The 19,922-nt window shown below is 47.8% G+C and overlaps 1 protein-coding gene across 1 annotated transcript in view; it reads right to left on the bottom strand.

Moving 5' to 3' along the window:
• Positions 1–406: 406 nt before the first annotated feature.
• The window catches only part of PINX1 (PIN2 (TERF1) interacting telomerase inhibitor 1), a 55,107-nt gene continuing 35,591 nt past the window's right edge, over positions 407–19,922 (bottom strand). Inside the window, exon 7 of the mRNA XM_081001143.1 lies at positions 407–2,699. Within this exon, the coding sequence (XP_080857269.1) occupies positions 2,106–2,699 (594 nt within the window). The 3' untranslated portion in view covers positions 407–2,105. The remainder of the gene's footprint in view (positions 2,700–19,922) is intronic.

Here is a 19,922-nt window from a genome sequence, read left to right as displayed (position 1 = left end):
GGAAAGTATTTTAACAGCTGGAATAGCTTGGTTGGTTAGAGCATGAGACTCTTAATCTCGTGGGTTGCATGTGGGTCGTGGGTTGCATGTTGGGCAAAAGATTCCTACATTGCAGGGAGTTGGGACTTCATGATCCTCGTAGTCCTTTCCAACTCCGCAATGCTACGATCTCATGCGCCAAAGCGAAAGAGCAGACTGTACTCATGCGTGTGCAGGGATTACGAGTAATACGGTGATCTTCCGATCATTTCCAAACCAGCCACAGGCTTCTTACACACCCCATTTGCTTGATCTGTTTACCGTGTTGGTCTCGCACCTGATTTTCCACCGAGATTGGCGCTCCCCTTTGTTAAAATAATTGCATTTTGCGTATGAAGCTTCGCAGACACCAAAACAGAGATCAAAGTGTAGACGGGGGAGATTTTATTTCTTAAAAAAACAACAACAACCCAACACACACCAAATTCCATTGGAGAAGGCCTCCGTCCCAAAGCTTCATTTCATTCTTTAGAAGGCTCGCAAGGGAGCCCGAAACCCACAACTACCCAAACAGGCAATCTGGAGTTAGCAACCAAGGCTGAAGGGCGTCTTTGGATTCACGCATTAATAGGCAGCGATGCAGAGTTTTGCTAGCAGTGATTCATTGCCTGCACTCAAGGCCTGGTGCTCTTTTGAAGTGTGCCAACAAAACCTAAGGAATGCAGGTTTTTGATTTTTTGCAAACCACTAATTAACAGATACCCCACCCCGTCCAATCTCTGCAGGGACATTTCTTTGGGGCTCTGTTACAGAGGCCGCCTGGGTTAGCCATCACATCATTTCCCCGAAGCCTGGTAGGGTGATTGGTTTCTGCCAACGTGGCAGCAAATGAGTCTATGGCATCCTATATCATGGCGAGTCCTTACGCAAGCTGGAAAAGCCAACCCAAGCGTCGTAAATCAAGGCATTTCATAATTAAGAGAAAAGGCTGGGAGGAGTGTTGAAAGGCAACAGAACACACAATCCTAGTCATGGCGGGTGTTGAGAATCAAAGAGCCAAGGTCACCTTTCTCTAACCTGGTGTTCTCCAGAACTACAAATCCCATCAGACCCTGCCAGCACTGCCGTGTCACATGGCTGTGCCGATGGACGTTATAGTCCAAAACATTTGGAGGGCACAAAGTTGGGGTACCAGTGCCCTGGCAGAGCCCAGTGGCGATGGCTGCCTTGGGGCTCCCTTAAAAAAAGATTGTGGTTCCAAAGAGCTGGGTCTAGCCTCTGTCTCAATTCCCCACAATTCCCCTGGAGGCAGTGTACCTCCAGGGGCATTGTGGGAAAATGCAAATGGTGGAAACATCCAGTCACCTGGTGCTGTCTGGGGTGTTACTGTTGGTCTACTGAGAAGACGGGGACCACCACCTTGCTCAGGTAGGTGACCCCCTGCAGCACCCACTGGCAGGACAGGTGTGTCCAAAACAACCACCTGTATTGATCCTATCACTTATCTGCCAACATGTGGAAATCAGGGTACCACTGATGTTCTTTTCCAGGAGTTTCTTGTTAATTCATTCAATTCAACGAAATCACCAGTGGATTCTGGAGCAACTGGATTGAAGGCTTGCTGATTTGGTTCTTAAGTTATCAAGCGAGCCCGGAATAAAACCAGAACCGAGTAGAAACAGTCCTCCTTTGACTTTAACTGTCTTGTTTGGAGGGTGAATCGAAGGTCCTCTTCCTTTTGGTGATTTTGTGTGTGTGTTGGGGGTTGGAAGGAACTAATGAATACAAGCCCAGGATTGCTTCAGAAAACACAGGGGGTCCAGATGACCCTCCTTTGTGCTGAACGAACCTGAGAGGGTGAGGGGTTATCACACCCCCACCTGCCGAAAATTCAAGGTGACTGTGCAGGGCAGAAGAAGGGGGTGGGCAGTATGTGGCTTCATGAGAACTCTTGGTGTGTTCCTTCAAGGCATGGTTTGTGTTTGTGCATGTGTGAGAAAGAGGGAGAGATAATCTCCCTACTTCTATGTATGAATGTGGGAACATTGGGGCACCTGATTAATACATTAGGACAACCAAAAACCAACAATTCAACCAGGTCAACAGTCTGCAGAGTGCATTAACTGTTAACTGGAGAGTGTCTCCTTCTTCCTCTTCTTCTTCTTCAATTTTTTGACATCTGCCCCTGCATCCCTGTCTAGCTTTTTGCCCTTGTTCTTTCTCTTTCCTCTTGGCTCTTCTGAGTCATTGCTTTCTGCATCGGAAGTTCCTGAGCCACAACTTCCTTTCTCTTGGGCGCCATTTTGAGATCCGTTGCAACTAAGGCTGCCACCGCCAGGACTGGAGTGCTTAGATTTCTTCTTCTTCTTCCTCCTCTTCTTCTTCTTCTGGGTGTTGAGCTTCTCCACTTCTTCACTTGAGCCAAGATCCCTGGGGCATTTTGCCTCTGGTCCTTCAAGGCCATCCTCACTTTCAGAACAACCATGCTTGGGGTACTTTCTTTTCATGGGCTGGGCTACCAAACACTCCGACTCCTCAGCCATCGCTGGAGGAGACTCAGCTGTCCTGAAGTCATCCTCACGCTGGGCTTTCTTCAGCTTGGCCATGCGCTTGGCAAAATACTCCTGAACGGTAAGGGCACTGGTTACGGTGTTGCCAGAATCCACTTCGTCTGATGGGTCCTCCTCCTCTTTCTGGTCCTCCTTTGGAGATTCTGCAGCCTGCGAAGTGAAAGGGGAGAGAGATGAAGTCAGTGAGCCAAACTGCCTTCCAACAGTTGAGGGAGTTGGGTATCGTTTAGCCTGGAGAAGAGAAGGCCGAGATAGGAGAGAAGATGATCCATCTTCATGGATCTCAAGGGCTGTCACATGGAAAAAGCTTGTTTTCTGCTGCTCAAAAGGGCAGGACCTGAACCTATGGATTCAATTTACAAGAAAGGAAATTCTGACCCAACATCAGGAAGAACTTTCTGGCAGTGAGAGCTGTTCGACAATGGAACAGACGACCACAAGAGGTGGTGGACTCTCCTTCCTTGGAGGTTTTTAAGCAGAGATTTGGATGGCCATCTGTCACGGATGCTTTAGCTGAGATTCCTGCATTGTAGGGGGTTGGACTAGATGACCCTTGGTGTGCCTTTTAACTCTACAATTCTTTAAGTCTAGTAAGCCTCATATAAACCTTCGTTAATGATTATCCCCTGCACAAAACCTTCTCAGAGCTGTACATAATGAAAGTGCTTTCTCAGTTCAGCAGGCTGCTTAGGCTAAATCCAAGATGGCAGACTTACTGCTCCAGTAAAATATTAACATAAAAAGGGCCCCACTAAAGTAAACAGTCTAATTGGTCAATGTCTAAAAGATATTGAGCATCAGAACAACCTGGCCACTATAAGGAAATTCTGCCCTTGGTATGTTCATTTTCCACCTCTCCATTTTGATTCTCTGGCCCCATATCTGCACAAACTTATTATCCCAAAATACAGACGTGCTTTTACACTTGAAAGACTGGATGTTTTGCCACCTGCGATTCTTGAGGGTCGATTCCAAAAGATTCCGCCTGAGAAACGTCTTTGCCCCTGTGGAGATGGTAGCACCGAAACAGCGGCACACGTCCTCCTGTCTTGCGCTCTCTACAAAGACCTGAGGAACGAGATCATCACCCCTCTCGTCCTAACCATCCCAGGGCGCTCAACCACTGCCACAATGGCCTTTCTCCTATCAGATCAAAATGAGCAGATAAGAGCAAAGGTTGCTAGGTTCATAGCAGGGGCATTCAGAACAAGGGCCACTAACTGACTGCTGATTCAGGTGCTTTTATATCAAATTTCCTTTTCTGTGTATACTGTAATGTTTTACTGTTGCTATGGCCATTGGGTAATGCGAATCAAGTTTTATCTCTCTCTCTCTTAACGTAAAAAGAATGGGGAGAGCAGAAGGAGGTGTCATGGTGAACACTGATTTGGAATTGAAATAGAAATCTGTTTAAATACTACATCCCCACTATCTCACTGACTTATGAGGAACGGCTGAGGGAGTTGGGGATGTTAAACTGGGTAAGAGGAGACTGAGAGGTGAAATGATAGATATCTGCAAATATCTGAAGGGCTGTGACATGGAAGAGGGAACAAGCTTGTTTTCTCCTGCTCTGGAGGGACTCTCCTTCGTTGGAAAAAGGAATCTCTGAGAGGTGGTCCACCCAACCTCTCTTTAAAAACCTCCAGTGAAGGACATCGGAGCAGCAGAAAACAAGATTGCTCCATCTTCCATCTTGTAAAATAATCGCTCTGCCTTCATCAACCAGATGCCCTTCAGATCTTTTGGACTACAAATCCCATCAGGCTCAGCCCAAAACATATGGAAGGCACCAAGTTAGTGAAGGCTTGCAAGAGGCTTTTGTTTCACGGGGCAAAGCCCTGTGACCACAAATACACCTAAGAGTTAGGCACAGGCCAGCCCAGGGACCAAGCAAATCTTTTCTTTCTTTCCTTTTTCTAAAGGAGAGTATGAGCCAGAGTTTTTTTTAAGTGCCCCAAGAAACACTCCTGGAATCTCAAGTGCAATGTTATTTTTGTCGCACTGGGATTTGGAGCGGAGGTCTAGCAGGAAGCTGCTTCCCTGCTCTGCTCCTAACGAAGCAAATCTGCATATTCTCCGTCATTAGGACACTAATTCCCAAGTCCTGGGCCAGGAGGGCAGACGACTGCATAACGCCTCATACGTGAACGTGGAAAACAATATATATGAAAAGGGCCTGTGAGCCCAAAGGCAGTGGAAAATTGCATTTGACAGAGCAGGGGTTTGGCTTAATTTTAAAGGAAACTAATAAATTTATACAGCGAAGAGATAATGCATCCTGGGGCATGTACTTACTGGGCAGATGTGCCATTGAGAGTATGTGTGGGGAGGGAGAAGAGGCATGGATGGTCACCATCTTGGATGGATTTAAAAGAGGCTTAGACAAATTCATGGAGGATACTAGCTACAACATCTGTGCACTACCTCCCTTGTTGGAGCATTGCAGGGGGTTGGGTTACCATTCCATGATTCAATCATCTATGAAACAAGATGAATTTTAACAGGGAGAAATGTAAAGTATTGCACTTGGGCAAAAAAAATGAGAGGCACAAATACAAGATGGGTGACACCTGGCTTGAGAGCAGTACATGTGAAAAGGATCTAGGAGTCTTGGTTGACCACAAACTTGACATGAGCCAACAGTGTGACGCGGCAGCTAAAAAAGCCAATGCAATTCTGGGCTGCATCAATAGGAGTATAGCATCTAGATCAAGGGAAGAAATAGTGCCACTGTATTCTGCTCTGGTCAGACCTCACCTGGAGTACTGTGTCCAGTTCTGGGCACCACAGTTCAAGAAGGACACCGACAAACTGGAACGTGTCCAGAGGAGGGCAACCAAAATGGTCAAAGGCCTGGAAACGATGCCTTATGAGGAACGGCTAAGGGAGCTGGGCATGTTTAGCCTGGAGAAGAGGAGGTTAAGGGGTGATATGATAGCCATGTTCAAATATATAAAAGGATGTCACATAGAGGAGGGAGAAAGGTTGTTTTCTGCTGCTCCAGAGAAGCGGACACGGAGCAATGGATCCAAACTACAAGAAAGAAGATTCCACCTAAACATTAGGAAGAACTTCCTGACAGTAAGAGCTGTTCGACAATGGAATTTGCTGCCAAGGAGTGTGGTGGAGTCTCCTTCTTTGGAGGTTTTTAAGCAGAGGCTTGACAACCATATGTCAGGAGTGCTCTGATGGTGTTTCCTACTTGGCAGGGGGTTGGACTCGATGGCCCTTGTGGTCTCTTCCAACTCTATGATTCTATGAGTCTATGAATACTAGTTGCTGGGAAGCACAAGCAGGGAGAGCGATGAAGCACCCAGGTCCTGCTCATGGCCTTATGGTTGGCCGCTGTGAGAACAAGATGCTGGGCGATATGTGGTCCCCTTTGGCCTGATCCAGGTACAGGAACATTCTGAGGCTCTGAAGGTAAAGGACCCCTGACCATTAGGTCCAGTCGCGAATGATTCTGGGGTTGCGGTGCTCATCTCGCTTTACTGGCCGAGGGAGCCGGCCTACAGCTTCCGGGTCATACGGCCAGCATGACAAAGCCGCTTCTGGTGAACCAGGGCAGCGCACGGAAACGCCGTTTACCTTCCCGTCGGAGCAGTACCTATTTATCTACTTGGACTTTGACGTGCTTTCGAACTGCTAGGTTGGCAGGAGCAGGGACCGAGCAACGGGAGCTCACCCTGTCGCGGGGATTCAAACCGCCGACCTTCTGATCAGCAAGCCCTAGGCTCTGTGGTTTAACCCACAGCGCCACCTGCATCCCTGAGGTTCTGAAAGTCGATGCCTTAAAGTCGCCACAATTTAGGATGGATGTTGACAAGCTGGAACGTGTGTAGAGGAGGGCAACCAAGATGATCAAGGGTCTGGAAACCAAGCCTTATGAGGAACGGTTGAAGGAGCTGGGTATGTTTAGGAGGAGACTGAGAGGAGATATGATAGCCATCTTCAAATATCTTAAGGGCTGCCACATGGAAGATGGAGCAAGCTTGTTTTCTCCCGCTCTCGAACCAATGGCTTCAAGTTACAAGAAGGGAGATTCCGACTAAACATTAGAGAGAACTTTCTGACAGTAAGAGGTGTTCGGCAGTGGAATGGGCTGCCTCCCAAGGAGGTTTTTCAGCAGTGGTTGTTCAGGGGTTCTTTAGCTGTAATTCCTGCACTTCAGGGGTTGGACTAGATTACTTTTGGAGGTCCCTTCGAACTCTACAAGTCTATGATTTTATGAAAGGCTCCCTCCCTTCTCCTTCTGACTGCATACCAGTTCCGACGCCACACTTTACACAATGACAAATGTCTCCGCCACCCCTTTGCCAACTCCAGCCGATCGCTCCCTCCACAGACTGCTCTGACACACGTAAGCAACCTGTACAGGCCAAGATGCATTTTCAAAGTCGCCTTTGCAAATCCGGCCAGAGACACATTAATTACCACTAAGGAGGTGCGCGGAGCACAGTTTTTGACAGGAACACAGGGCTTTTAACTCCCTTCGAGCCAACGCCAGACCTGGCCTGGCCACAAGACTGGAGCTCAGAAAAACCCGCGAGGCCTGGAAGAGAGGGAAGCCTGCCAGAGGCCCCTGTATCGAAGAGGAATTTTAATAACCACGGGCCGCTGGGCATGAAGGCAGCGGGGCATGGAGACAGGTAAAGGCAGTGTCAGGCCCCAAACAAACTCGCACATTCGGTTTCGGGGACACTGGTGGGAGACCATCAATCATCTGGGAAAAGACAGGGCGGTGCCAGGAATGCCTCGCATGAAGGGTTCCCTGCGAGGGAGCCATGGAAACAAGGCAGGTACAGCAAATGGCTATTTCCAAGCAGGCTGGCCAGGTGAAAATTGGCTGGTACCTGCTGGATGCTGGGCAAGAAATGAAGAGCTGGAAGGGATCCCAAGGGCTGTCTAGTCTAACCCCCGGCAGCTCAGGAATCATGATAGCCATGTTCAAATATATAAAAGGATGTCACATAGAGGAGGGAGAAAGGTTGTTTTCTGCTGCTCCAGAGAAGCAGACACGGAGCAATGGATCCAAACTACAAGAAAGAAGATTCCACCTAAACATTAGGAAGAACTTCCTGAGAGTAAGAGCTGTTCGCCAGTGGAATTTGCTGCCAAGGAGTGTGGTGGAGTCTCCTTCTTTGGAGGTCTTTAAGCAGAGGCTTGACAACCATATGTCAGGAGTGCTCTGGTGGTGTTTCCTGCTTGGCAGGGGGTTGGACTCGATGGCCCTTGTGGTCTCTTCCAACTCTATGATTCTATGATCATGGCGAAAGAATCCCCGACAGATGGCTATCCAACCTTTGCTTAAAAACCTCCAGAGGAGGAGAATCCAGACTTCCAAGGGCGTCCGTTCCACTGCCCAACAGCTCTTCCCATCAGAGAGTTGCTGCGATGATGAAACGGGGGACAAAAGCACCTTGAGCTTCTTCTTGGAGGAAACTTCATGCAGGCAGTCTCGGGGTATTAGCGCTCAGGTCTGGTTATGTGCTAATCCTTTGCTGTACTGCCTGTTGATTTATGATCTGATGATGATTTCAATTTAGTAGCAGTCTGCTGTGTAAAAAGTCCCAAAGTGACTTACAAAGGGGTGCAGCGTTTTCGGGTTGCGCTCTAGGGTGACCCAGAAGTAACGGAACATGTTACTTCCAGGTTTCGCCGCTCACGCATGCGCAGATGCTCAAAAATGAGGTCACGCGCATGCGCAGCGAATCACGACCCACAGGTGCGGGTTGCGTTCGCTTCAGGATGCGAACAGGGCTCCGGAACGGATCCCGTTTGCATCCAGAGGTACCACTGTATAAATTAATAAATAAGAATAACAATAGTAAGTTGCGATCTTTCGCAGTCCGCATCTGTATCAGAATTGTTTCTAAGGCGGTTTAAATATGTCTTTATTATCATTCATTATTTGCTGCCCTGGGCTCCTTTGCGAGGAAAAGCAGGGCATAAATTTAATCAGGAAAAATATACCGTATTTTTCGCCCCATAGGGCGCACCGGCCCATAGGGCGCACCTAGTTTTTTGGGGGGGGAAATAAAGAAAAAAAAATTATTCCCCCCCCCCCCCAGGTGCTGGGCTGGGGTGGGGGAAGCCCGAGCTTCCCCCAACCATAGACCCCAGAACAGGCTGCTATCCGCAAGCCTTGGGAGCCCGGCGGGAACTCCCGTCAGTCTCCCCAGGCTTGTGGATATCTGCCCAAAGCCTGGAGTGCGCTCTGCTGCGCTCCCCAGGTTTCGGGCTGCAGGCTGCTATCCGCAAGCCTTGGGAGCCCGGTGGGAACTCCTGCGGGCTCCCAAGGCTTGAGGATAGCTTCCTGAAGCCTGGAGAGCGAGAGGGGTTGGTGCGCACCGACCCCTCTCGCTCTCCAGGCTTCAGCGAAAAGCCTGCATTCGCCCCATAGGACACACACACATTTCCCCTTCATTTTTGGAGGGGAAAAAGTACGTCCTATAGGGCGAAAAATACGGTATATATTTCAAATCATTAATTACTTACTACAGCTCCCCAAATGGAAAAAAATAAATTAATTAATTGCACTGCCTCCCCTAGGCAGCCTGCTCAAAGGTGTCTACACAGTGTGTTTCTGCATGAGTCACTGTTCTGGGCATGTCTCCTCTGAGGACAAGTGAGTCTGATGTGCGTTTTGGCATTTGACAGCGTGCAAAGGTGACCCAATTACACCTAATGGCAGCGACGTGACAGAAAGTAGGAAGCCTCCTTTGCGAACGGGCGATTTGGCTAACACGAGACACACATTTTAAGAAACATTTCCTGACACGGTAGCTGTTTGGGATCCTAAAGACAGAGAAATATGCTGAGGCGCAAGCAACAGAGATGATGGCCAAAGACGCTAATGCACACCTGGAGCCAAGGATGGAAGGGCCTGTTTTATGATAAGGCAGAAAGATGAAGAGGCCTATCTCGCCCATCCAAAGATCTCTTTTGTCTTGACCCACAGCCAAATGGATCAAGTCAAAGCATGACTGAGCACTCGGAAGGCTGAGGAATTGTCATCTTTCCCCAAGGAGGATGAGTAATCTGTGTGCAACAGTGCAGAGTTAAAAAAATCTAACAATTTTAACAATTGGTTTTGAAATTTATTTTTAAAAATAATTTCTATTAAGTTTTTTATACAAATTTTAAAATGTTCAAGAAACTCAAATTACATTTTACATACTCAATATACCCCCCCCCAACTTCCCTTTCTGGTTTAGAATGTATAATTTTTGTTCTGCATATAGTTTTGTATCCCTTCTATGATAAAATAAACTTATTTCTTAATCTGTACTGAGTCTCTTAGTTCTTATTTGTATTTTCTATTTGTATTTGTCCATTGCAAGTGTATTAATCAAATCCTGCAAGTGAGTTCATTTCAATGCATTGTTTCTGTATATATATATCTTAAAAGGTTCCCAATCCTTTTTGAAGTCATTATTGTCTTAATTTTTAAGTCTCTCAGTTTTAAGATTCGGAATGTCAAGGTAAAGTTTCGGATAACACACCTCTCAAAAAAAGGAAACTGAACAGGAGGGCGTCTTGGTGAGGGATTAATGAAAAAGTCAAAGGAAACCCGTCCTCATGAAATTTTAATCCCTGCAACAGGGCTGTTAAAATGAGGATTAAAATGAGGAGTGGGAGCAAACCACCTTGAGCTCCTTGGAGAAAAAAAGGTCGTGTATAATTGCAATCAATCAATCAATCGTCTGTCCGCAAGAGTGATTTGCCAAGTCTCACTTGAACTAGGGCCAACAATGGGGACTCAGTGGCGAGAGCCCTCTGCGCATGCTTATAGGCAACCATCCCTTTGGCTGGTCTGCTAGCAAGACAAGCAAGGTACCGTATTTTTTGCACCATAACACTCACTTTTTTCCTCCTAGAAAGTAAGGGGAAATGTCTGTGCGTGTTATGGAGGGAATGCCTACGGGTGGCGGGGGGGGGGATCTGCTGCAGTCGTGAGCAGAGGATCCATGGTTCCCCTTCCTTCCCTCCTCCGTGGCTCGCTTTGAAACAGCAAAGCGGGAGAAGAGACGCTGAGTGGGGAGGAGAGAGGGACAGAGAGGAGAGGAGCCGCTTACACGAGTGTATGCGGCTCCTGTCTGGTTGGTTCCTTTAAAGCAAGCAGGCTCTCTGTCCCTCTCTCTTCCCCACTCAGCTCGCTACATAGCAGCAAAGTTTTTCAGCTCACTAAGCCGGGGATGAGCGGGGAGGAGGAAGAAAAGCAGAGCCTGCTTGCTTTAAAGGAGCAAAGCGGGAGAGGAGAGGAGCCTTCTCCCCTTATACCCCTCTTCTGCATTATTAGCAGCATCCTTCTCCACCCACCCCACGCGTGCTCCTTGTCCCTTGAGTGCTTTTCCTTCCCTCCCCACTTAAAACGTGGTTACAAAGCACAGATCCACATGGATCCTCAGGATTTTTGCACTGGGTCACCCCAAATTCACCATCAGATCACATAGCATGTCCATGGCTACATCTTGCACCAAAAAAAATCACGCACCCACTGTTGCCTAGGGCCGCAGTGGTGCAAAAACGTGGTAACAAAGCATGGATCCACATGGATCCTCAGGATTTTTGCATTGGGCTACTCCAAACTCACCGTCAGATCACATGTCTGTGGCCACAGCATGAACCACAAAAATCATACATCCACTGTTTCGTTTAGAATATTTTTTTTCTTGTTTTCCTCCTCTAAAAACTACGTGCGTGTTATGGTCGGGTGCGTGTTATAGAGCGAAAAATACGGCATTTCATGAATGGAGAGGGAGCAATAGCCTTTCTCAGTTTTCTCCAGCAGTAAAAGGCAGCCTCTGATGAAGCCATTAGGCAGCTGAGTGTTTCGATTTGCAGACTGCTCTGTCCAGAAGATTTGGCCAAGTAACCAGTGGGTATTTGGAAGGAAGAAGGGAAGGCTTGAGGAAATGGGGTGGGGAGGAAGGAAAAATCAGAATTAAAAGTAAAAAAGAAAGAAAAAAAAATTTGCACTAACAGGCCCCCAGTCGGGTGGATTTAGTAAGGGGTGTTAAAAAACGGAAAGACGACAAGATACCAACGAAAGAAGAATGGCAAGTTAAACTTATGGAATACGCAGAAACGGCTAAACTCTCACTTAAGAGACGATGACAATAGAGACGATTGGGAACCGTTTATGCTGTATCTACAGAAATACTGTAAAGAAATGGACTCATTGGCAGGATTTGAGTAAACACTTACAATTAAGGATGTAAAGATTAAGAAACAACAATTTGGAAATTAATTAAGTGTAAGACATAATTGGAAAGAAAATATGGTATTAAAAAAATGATAAGAATATAGCGTAAGAGCATTTAATTAAAAGATTAACGAAATAGGGGGAAACAAATTGAGCAGAAGTAATAAACATTTAATGAACCGGAAGGGGAAGTTGAGTGAAGTCATAGGGTAGGGGGATATTTAGATTCTTTTATTATTTCTCTTTTATATGATAAATGTGTGGAATATTAAACTGTAAAACTAATTTATTTTTTTTTAATAAAAAGAATTGGGTGTTAAAGGAGATGGCCAAGATAAGACTTTAGGAAAAAATGATGCCATCAGGAGCCTGGAAAAACCCTGAAGACGGAAAAGGATTCCAGCGGAGATTATAGGAGGAAGCTGTGTCAACAAGCGAAGGGCTTGGCTTCTGAGAGATGAGGAAACTATGCACTAGGCTTTTGAAATTGGGAATAACTGGCAACTCTGGGAATTTTGGTTGGTTACCCTCTGGGAAGGGCGGGGAAGGGAGACTAGAGAAAGGCAATCCGTTTAGTTATTTATTTAGGCAAACAAGGGGGGATGACATCAATGGGAATTAACACAACATCTCTTAACTGCTGCCAGCGTTATTATTTGGGGACTGAGAACACCATCCTCGAAAGAATGGATAACTAAAATCAGGGACATCGTATGCGTGGTTAAACATAGGAAAGGCAGCAAGAACAAGGCATTGATTAAGAAACCGAGTATTTTTTTTAAATGTACTGGAGTAGTAAGGTACAGGATAACATAAACCCATTTGTGATGTTAATTTATTATCTCTGTATGCAAATTTGTTCCTCTATGTTTAGCTGTAGATACCTCTTTCCACTTTTATTTCATGTTATAAATATGTGCAAAAGAAGATCCACAATCTTTTAACATCCTTGTTCTGAATATGTGCCAAAAGTTTTATTTCATTTTGAAAAAAGAAAAAAGCTTCAAGGAAGAACAACAAATAATCTGGTTCGTCATGAAATAAAACAAGCAGATTTGTTAATTGGGAGCGGGGGGTGGGGTGGGGTAGCCGGTAGAATTAATTAACTCTGCACAACCCGATCAATCCTGTCAGGAGGGTGGAAGCAACAGGCATTTCCTGTTTTGCTGGAATCCCGAATCGGGAGAGAAGCAGGGATTATGAGAAAAGCCCGGAGGCTCCCCCGCAGCCCGTTGCTCACCCAGGAATATGTTGGCAGAGCCCTCGTTTTTTGCACCCTGGTGTCAAAGGAAGTTCAGATGCAAAGCCTGGGGAGCTAAGAACTCGCCCAGGGGGTGGGGGTAAGCTTTCAGTTCGTCCTTGTGGCAGAACAGTTGTGTGGCAGCAACTAGATTACGGACAGTAGCCCTGAATTCCTTATAGCTCTGGTCTCCATGTCGGGACCTCCTAATCGGGGTCACCAACACGGCGCCCACTGGCACCTCCTGTGTCCATACAGTAACATTGCATCTCACATGCATTTAGCCGTGATATCAACCATATGCTCTTGCGGGGCTGGTGTCAAGGCTTCAGGGAATTACGATCCCTCCCTCGGTGGCAGGCAAACAGATAACCGAAAAGAGTGGCTGGATGGTTACGGGGGAGCCGGTTGAAGCTAAATCCTTCGAAGACAGAGGTCCTGTGGCTGGGACGGGGCGATATGGGATTGGGGGGGCAACTCCCATCTCTTGCGGGGGCGCAATTAGTGCCAGCACCGTCCGTTTTAAGAGTTTGGGTGTAATCTTCGACACCTCCCTTTCTATGGAGGTGCAGATTGCAGCTATAACAAAGGCGGCATTTTTCCATCTCCGCCAAGCTAAGCAGTTGGCTCCTTACCTCTCTCGCCCTGACCTAGCCACTGTGATCCATGCGACGGTCACCTCCAGACTGGATTATTGTAACTCGCTCTACGTGGGGCTGCCCTTGAGACTGACCCAGAAACTCCAGCGGGTGCAGAATGCTGCAGCGAGACTCCTTACGAGGTCTTCGCTGCGAGATCACATTCACCCGGTGCTATACCAGCTGCACTGGCTCCCGGTGGAGTACAGGATCAGGTTTAAGGTGCTGGTTTTAACCTTTAAAGCCCTATATGGCCTAGGACCCTCGTACCTACGGGACCGCCTCTCCTGGTATGCCCCACAGAGAAACTTACGGTCTTCGAATAAAAACATCTTGAAGGTCCCAGGCCACAGAGAAGTTAGGCTGGCCTCAACTAGAGCCAGGGCTTTTTCGGCTGTGGCTCCGATCTGGTGGAACACTCTGTCACAAGAGACCAGGGCCCTGCGGGACTTGACATCTTTCCGCAGGGCCTGCAAGACAGAGCTGTTCCACCAGGCCTTTGGCCAGGGCACAGCCTGACTCCCTCCCTCGGCAATCTTCGCGGAGCTCTGGCCCAATGATTGCCAGTGGCTTGAATTAATTAATTTTATAACGAATGATTTTAGACTGTTGATTATGCTGTACTTTTGTACTGTTTTATTGTTGTTAGCCGCCCTGAGCCCGGCTTCGGCTGGGGAGGGAGGGATATAAATAAAATTTATTATTATTATTATTATAGGTCCAGTTGTGGCCGACTCTGGGGTTGTGGCGCTCATCTCGCTTTATTGACCAAGGGAGCCGGCGTACAGCTTCTGGGTCATGTGGCCAGCATGACTAAGCCGCTTCTGGCAAACCAGAGCAGTGCACGGAAACACCATTTACCTTCCCACCGGAGTGGTACCTATTTATCTACTTGCACTTTGACATGCTTTCACACTGCTAGGTGGGCAGGAGCAGGGACCGAGCAACGGGAGCTCACCCCGTCACGGGGATTCGAACTGGCAAGTCTGATTTGCAAGTCCTAGGCTCTGTGGTTTAAGCCACACCACGTAATTTATTCAGTATTCACAGAGACACACACAAAGGAACAGTCTCTATTAAATAATGGCGCTGCTCCAAGTAAAGCCCAACACCCCTCCGTCTCCCTTACTCAACGTCAGGGGTCAGCAACCTTTTTCAGCTGTGGGCCGGTCCACTGTCTCTCAGACCATGTGGGGGGCCGGACTACATTTTGGAAAATTTTTTTGAACGAATTCCTATGTCCCACAAATAACCCAGAGATGCATTTTAAATAAAAGCACACATTCTACTCATGTAAAAACACCAGGCAGGCCCCACAAATAACCCAGAGGTGCATTTTAAATAAAAGCACACATTCTACTCATGTAATAATACGCTGATTCCCAGACCGTCCACGGGCTGGATTTAGAAGGCAATTGGGCCAGATCCGGCCAACGGACCGTAGGTTGCCTATCCTTGTTCTACGTCATTCCTGCGCCGGCTGAACTGAGCTTTTTGCCTTTGAATTTTCTGTTCCATCACCCTCAGTCCCTGCCTAGTTCTGGGAGAGGGGGGCTCAGGAATGCTCTTCAAAGACACTGAGTCTGCCAGCTCACTCTCCCCCAGGGCTTCTTCTTCCTGCTGCTCCCCAGGCTCCCCCAATATTTCCTAGCTTTTACCCTTTCCAGCCTAAGAACTCTGCAAACCAGCAGCCCTCCTCAGTCCAGCCCCTGGCATCTGGCTGGTTGAAATGGCACAAGTTAAATTCCAAGCGAGGCAGGGGGTTGTGTATATCCCATAACATATGTAAGATGTGGTTGTAATGTACCTCGACCAGCATCTCACCTGCCGGCTGGGACCAATGGATGCTGAAGTCCAAAACGTTTTAGAGGGCACCAAGTTGGGAAAGGCTACCCTAAGGGACGCGGGTGGTGCTGTGGGTTAAACCACAGAGCCTAGGACTTGCCGATCAGGTCGGTGGTTCGAATCCCCATGACGGGGTGAGCTCCCGTTGCTCGGTCCCTGCTCCTGCCAACCTAGCAGTTCGAAAGCACATCAAAGTGCAAGTAGATAAATAGGTACCGCTCCAGCGGGAAGGTAAACAGCGTTTACGTGCGCTGCTCTGGTTTGCCAGAAGCGACTTAGTCATGCTGGCCACATGACCCGGAAGCTGTACGCCAGCTCCCTCGGCCAATAAAGCGAGATGAGCGCCACAACCCCAGAGTCGTCCGCGACTGGACCTAATGGTCAGGGGTACCTTTACCTTTTACCCTAAACTCTGGGTGCAGTGGTCTTCCAGAGGCCCACCTCTCTTCAGAGCAGTGGTTGTCAAAAGGCGTGGCAGGAGAGGGAGGCAGGACAGGTGGGAAGATTCAAGGACAATCAATGTAGTATAGTATCAAAATACAGTGGTACCTGAGGGTTAAGAACTTAATTCGTTCTGGAGGTCTGTTCTTAACCTGAAACTGTTCTTAATCTGAAGCACCACTTTAGCTAATGGGGCCTCCTGCTGCTGCCACACCGCCAGAGCATGATTTCTGTTCTCATCCTGAATCAAAGTTCTTAACCTGAGGCACTATTTCTGGGTTAGCGGAGTCTGTAACCTGAAGCATCTGTAACCTGAAGCGTCTGTAACCCAAGGTACCACTGTAATTTTTTGGGGATAAACGACCAGAAGCAGTACTCAAGCCTCTCTTCAAGTGCACTGCCTATTCTTCCATACTTTTCCATGACCTGTTGTTGTGCGCAGGGATTTTCAACTCTGACAAGCATGAAAGATCAGAAAAGAGAAAGGCTTCTTTGTGTTGATAAGGAAACGAGAGTTCGTTTGTCTCAAATTAGACCTAACATAAATGAGATTACACGGTGAAAGCAAGCTCACACCTCTCGCTGAGTTCGTATACATACTTAAGGTACATATGTAAGAGGCTTGTTTATATTTTAGGCCGGATTCAGGTTCTTCGGTAGCTGCATTGTTTTATACTTTCTGGATGCCCCACGATCATATTTATAAAGTAGTTGGATTCTGTGTATAAAATCAAGCACCTCCAGGGGCTGTTCTTTTTCACTTTCCAAAAAATTTTGTCTGGCGCGAGCCAATTTTTATTCTGAAAGTGTGGCCCAGAAAAGAAATGTTTGAGAACAACTGCATTAGACGGTAACACACATTACTTCACCTGCTTCAAAATGTTGTAAGCCAGAGCTGCTGGCTGTGTGGTTTTCCTTCTTTTGCAGGGCTCTTGGCACTTTCAGAGAGTAAAATTAAAATACTTTGGTTTTCTTTTTTTAAAAATATGATATACGATATATACGATATATTTATTGTCATTGTCCCATGCAGGACTTTATGTGCTTCTTCACCAAACGTAGACTCACCAAGATAAATGTTGTCCCTTTACAAAAATCATAGTAAAAGGTAAAGGTACCCCCGACCATTAGGTCCAGTCGTGACCGACACTGGGGTTGCGCGCTCATCTCGCTCTATGGGCCGAGGGAGCCGGTGTTTGTTCGCAGACAGCTTCCGGGTCATGTCGCCAGCATGACTAAGCCACTTCTAGCGAACCAGAGCAGCGCACGGAAACGCCGTTTACCTTTCCAATGGAGCGGTACTTATTTATCTACTTGCACTTCGTGCTTTCGAACTGCTAGGTTGGCAGGAGCTGGGACTGAGCAACGGGAGCTCACCCCGTTGCGGGGATTTGAACCGCCGACCTTCTGATCGGCAAATCCTAGGCTCTGTGGTTTAACCCACAGCGCGTCCCAACAAAAATCATAGCAAGTCTGAAATCCCCACCCCCAAAAAACCTATTTTTAAGACCCCTGAAGAAATTTGCAAAAATTAAGTTTCACCCCCTAAAATGGCACGTCCTAATGCTGGACCTCAATTCCAGTTCTTGCTGATCATCAGCCATGCTGGCTACAGCCAGTGGCAGCTATAGTTCCACACCATCTGGAGGGCGACAGATGTTCCCCCTCCTTGGCTTGGCCCTTGGCTCAGAGAAACCCGGGACTGCTAAGCCTAGTACACACTTTGTCTCAACATCGCAGCTGGCTTGAAGCGAAACAAACCACAACCCCCAGTTTGGAGATGACCGTAATTGCAAGGCCCGTGGCTCGCTGCTCCTGATGGCTAGGAAAAAAGGGCCTCTTGCACATTCGTCACAAGTCATTTACAGTAGTACCTCGGGATGCGAATGGGATCCTTTCCGGAGCCCCGTTTGCATCCTGAATAGAATGTAAGACGCGACGGCATGTCTGCGCATGTGCGGGTTGCATTTTGCCACTTCCGCGCATGACATCATTTTGAGCATCTGCGCATGCGGTGAAACCCGGAAGTAACTCGCTCCGTTACTTCCGGATTGCTGTAGAGCGCAACCTGAAAGCACTCAACCTGAAGCACATTCAACCCGAGGTATGACTGTATTAGAGTTTACTGTGACGTGAAAACTCTGTCATATTGCTGGTGTCCCCGGTAAACAACTGGGCATCGGAAATCCTTGCAGGTCTGGTGTTCACACCGTCCAGAGACCTGACACAAGGTCCCCACCTGTCTTTTGCCCTCCCCAGGCTCAACCACGTTTCGTGGCAGTGAATTGCATCGAGCTGCTCATGTGTGTTGCTCGGAAGTCCCTGGGACTGGGCCGTAGATCAGCGTTACGGGACAGACTTAAGCAGCTACAAGAACGACAAGCACCTCGAGCTGTTATAACATTCTGTTCTCAATTTGTATTTTCTGTCCCAAAGGGGAGGGAAGCACACCCTCAGGCTCGCTCCCCCCCCCCCCCCGGGGGACCCACTGCAGGCGTCTCTTGCCAAAAGGAAGTTGTAGCTCCTGGCCCCGTGTTTGCACGGAGGTGCGGCTGGGCCGGGAAGCCGGCAGGTCCCGACGAAATGCGCCGTAAATCTGAGCCAAGCTGGCTGCCTGTGATGAAGATAGAAGGGCATGTTGGGACACGGAGTTCTCACGGGGCATTCTGCAAGGGCGATGCCATCCCTGGGCCAACTTTTGAACTTTTGTCTTGCGATCCGACAGCTTGTGCCCAGGCGCGTCAGTCTTGGTGGGTAAGGAAGAGTATGCTGATTTTGCTCTCTGGACCTGCTCTTTCCCCCTGCTTACTGGGTCCTAGTTCAACCCCTAGAGCCTCAAGTTTAAAAAGGATCTGGTAGCAGGCGATAGCAAAGGTGACTACGGTGACTATGGGGTTGTGGCGCTCATCTCGCTTTCAGGCCGAGGGAGCCTGCGTTTGTCCACAGACAGCTTTCTGGGTCATGTGGCCAGCAGGACTAAACCGCTTCTGGTGCAATGGGACACCGTGACGGAAACCAAAGCCATTTACCTTCCTGCCGCAGCGGTACCTATTAAACAACAATAACCTCAAAATCATAGTATGTTATGCAGGAGAGGAGCTATGGCTTTGCTTTGCTTTTATATTTTCCTTACTATGTATTCTGTGTTCTCACTGTGGTTGTTTTTTTTTTTTTGTGAACTGCCCTGTGATCTTCGGATGAAGGGCAATATAAGAATTTAGTAAATAATAATAACAACTTTGTTTTCCGTGGTGCATCCTTTGTCTGTAGACATCAGGGCTGCTTTCAACAACAGCATCTCCAGTCGATGAATTCCAAGTGGCAGGGCCGAGAAAGGCCCTCGAAAATGAGGCTATAGAAAGATGCCTGCCAGCCAGAAGACCACACAAGCCTAGATGGACTAATGGCTTGACTTGGTAGGAAGCACCTTATGCCAAGCAGTCACGAAATTAAAAGACGCCTGCTTCTTGGGAGAAGAGCAATGACAAACCTAGACAGCATCTTAAAAAGCAGAGACATCACCTTGCCAACAAAGGTCCGTATAGTTCAAGCTATGGTTTTCCCAATAGTGATGTACGGAAGTGAGAGCTGGACCATAAAGAAGGCTGATCGCCAAAGAATTGATGCTTTTGAATTATAGTGCTGGAGGAGACTCTTGAGAGTCCCATGGACTGCAAGAAGATCAAATCGATCCATTCTGAAGGAAATCAGCCCTGAGTGCTCACTGGAAGGACAGATCCTGAAGCTGAGGCTCCAAGACTTTGGCCACCTCATGAGAAGAGAAGACTCCTTGGAAAAGACCCTGATGTTGGGAAAGATGGAAGGCACAAGGAGAAGGGGACGACAGAGGACGAGATGGTTGGACAGTGTTCTCGGAGCTACCAGCATGAGTCTGACCAAACTGTGGGAGGCAGTGGAGGACAGTAGTGCCTGGCGTGCTCTGGTCCGTGGGGTCACGAAGAGTCGGACAGGACTAAATGACTAAACAACAACAACCT

The sequence above is a fragment of the Podarcis pityusensis genome (genome assembly GCF_964106645.2).
Source record: "Podarcis pityusensis genome assembly, chromosome: 3".
Lineage (NCBI taxonomy): Eukaryota > Metazoa > Chordata > Lepidosauria > Squamata > Lacertidae > Podarcis > Podarcis pityusensis.
This window is presented reverse-complemented; position numbering and strand designations above follow the sequence as displayed.